The sequence below is a fragment of the Theropithecus gelada genome, chromosome 20, assembly GCF_003255815.1.
Source record: "Theropithecus gelada isolate Dixy chromosome 20, Tgel_1.0, whole genome shotgun sequence".
NCBI lineage: Eukaryota > Metazoa > Chordata > Mammalia > Primates > Cercopithecidae > Theropithecus > Theropithecus gelada.
This window is the reverse complement of record NC_037688.1, coordinates 49672385-49674712: the sequence shown is the minus strand read 5'-3', so window position 1 is coordinate 49674712 and position 2328 is coordinate 49672385. Positions and strand designations below refer to the sequence as shown.

Here is a 2328-nt window from a genome sequence, read left to right as displayed (position 1 = left end):
TTTATTTTTTTATTTTTTAAGACAGAGTGTGGCTCTGTCGCCAGTCTGGAGTACAGTGGCACGATCTTGGCTCTCTGCCTCCCGGGTTCAAGCCATTCTCCTGCCTTAGCCTCCTGAGTAGCTGGGATTACAGGTGCATACCACTACACCCAGCTAGCTAATTTTTGTATTTTTAGTAGATACAGGGTTTCAGCATGTTGGCCAGAATGGTCTCCATCTCCTGACCTCGTGATCTGCCCGCCTCAGCCACCCAAAGTGCTGGGATTACAGGCATGAGCCACTGCGCCCGTCACCCCAACCAAAATTTTTAATGCAGAGATAGTAGGCTAGGGCCTGTAGCCTTTTTTTGAGTTTCTGTTTGCATTAATGAATGAAATCTCCATAGGGTCTTCTCATCTTATTTGTTTATACTGTCTCTTCACGGATAGATCAGTTTCACTGATTGAAAGTAAGAGACAGCTGAACCCTCGTGTGGCCATTCATACAAGACCCTATTTAGGGAATAAGTGATTATGCCACCTTTGCACTGTCAGGATACCGCAGCTGTTGAACATATGTCACTGGGCAGGCAGTGCCTCTAATACTGGTAATGCTAGAGGTGATGTTTTTGGTAAACAGGTGGGGTAAGATTTTCCGAGTTGCTTATACTTTTTGTAATCTTTCCTTAGAGCATACCTGTGTTGGATTAATAGTATAAATGGGGTATTTATTATTTGTTAATATTAGGCTGTTAACTATCAGTGGATTATTCTGGTTTGATGGAAGCTTATATAATGGAGAATATCTTCATGTTACTTATATTAACATTATTGCTTCTATTAAGTAATACATTAGTGTATTGTAATGTTAGGAGTTCAATAGAGTGATTAGGATTTAAAATAATTGATGTTGAGCTTTAAAGCTTTCTTTTTTTCTTTTTTTTTTTTTTTTTTGAGACGGAGTCTCACTCTGTCGCCCAGGCTGCAGTGCAGTGGCTGGATCTCAGCTCACTGCAAGCTCCACCTCCTGGGTTTACGCCATTCTCCTGCCTCAGCCTCCCGAGTAGCTGGGACTACAGGGGCCTGCCACCACGCCCGGCTAGTTTTTTTGTATTTTTTAGTAGAGATGGGGTGTCACCATTTTAGCCAGGTTGGTCTTGATCTCCTGACCTTGTGATCTGCCCGTATCGGCCTCCCAAAGTGCTGGGATTACAGGTCTTTTTTTCTTCTTTCTTTTTTTTGAGATGGAGTTTCGCTTTTGTTGCCCAGGCTGGAGTGCAATGGCGCAATCTTGGCTCACTGCAACCTCTGCCTCCTGGTTCAAGTGATTCTCCTGCCTCAGCCTCTCGAGTAGCTGGGATCACAGGCATGTACCATCACAGCCAGCTAATTTTGTATTGTTAGTAGAGACGGAGTTTCTCCATGTTGGTCAGGCTGGTCTCAGTCTCCCGACCTCAGGTGATCTACCCACCTCGGCCTCCCAAAGTGCTGGGATTACAGGCGTGAGCCACTGTGCCTGGCCTTAAATGCTTTCCTAATTGGTGGCTGCTTTTGGGCCAACTATGGTGGTAATATTTTTTACTCTTTGGAGCAAAGTTATTTCCTAGGGTCTAAAAGCTGTTCCAAAGAGGGACAATATTAAGGATGGGAGGTTTGTCTCCTGTAAAATGCATCCTTTCTCCTCTGCAGGTTATGTTCACCTGGTCCTGCTCTGAATGAGAATATCCTGGTTCCTGAAAGGCCTGCTCTGTGATGGAGGGATTGCATTGCCTAGCAAGGTGTGGGTGCTTTAGATAAGTCCTCAGTGTCTGAGTCACACCTCTCCCCCAAACAGATCAATACAACTGGCTTTCTGCCCAAGAGACGACCGAAGGCCAGGCACAGTGACTCACTCCTGTAATCCCAGCACTTTGGGAGGCCCAAGCGGGCGGATCACGAGGTCAGGAGTTTGAGACCAGCCTGACCAACATGGTGAAACCGCGTCTCTACTGAAAATACAAAAATCAGTTGGGTGTGGTGGCACGCGCCTGTAATCCCAGCTACTCAGGAGGCTGAGGCAGGAGAATGGCTTGAACCCGGGAGGCAGAGGTTGCAGTGAGCCGAGATCACGCCATTGTATTCTAGCCTGGGCAACAGAGTGAGACTCCGTCTCAAAAAAAAAAAAAAAAAAAAAAAAAGGCTGGGCGCGGTGGCTCAAGCCTGTAATCCCAGCACTTTGGGAGGCCGAGGCGGGCGGATCACGAGGTCAGGAGATCGAGACCATCCTGGCTAACATGGTGAAACCCCGTCTCTACTAAAAATACAAAAAACTAGCCGGGCGTGGTGGCGGGCGCCTGTAGTCCCAGCTACT

The 2328-nt window shown here is 46.8% G+C and overlaps 1 protein-coding gene across 1 annotated transcript; it reads right to left on the bottom strand.

Annotated features, from left to right (window-relative positions):
• Positions 1–854, bottom strand: MTRNR2L4 (MT-RNR2 like 4). The gene has a single exon (XM_025371047.1). The coding sequence runs from the start codon at positions 477–479 to the stop codon at positions 393–395; it is 87 nt and encodes a 28-aa protein (XP_025226832.1). The 5' UTR covers positions 480–854; the 3' UTR covers positions 1–392.
• Between the last annotated feature and the right edge of the window lie 1474 nt (positions 855–2328).

What these genes read in the sequence shown, in the direction of transcription:
- MTRNR2L4 (XM_025371047.1), bottom strand. Translation starts at nt 479, where the DNA reads ATGGCCACACGAGGGTTCAGCTGTCTCTTACTTTCAATCAGTGAAACT.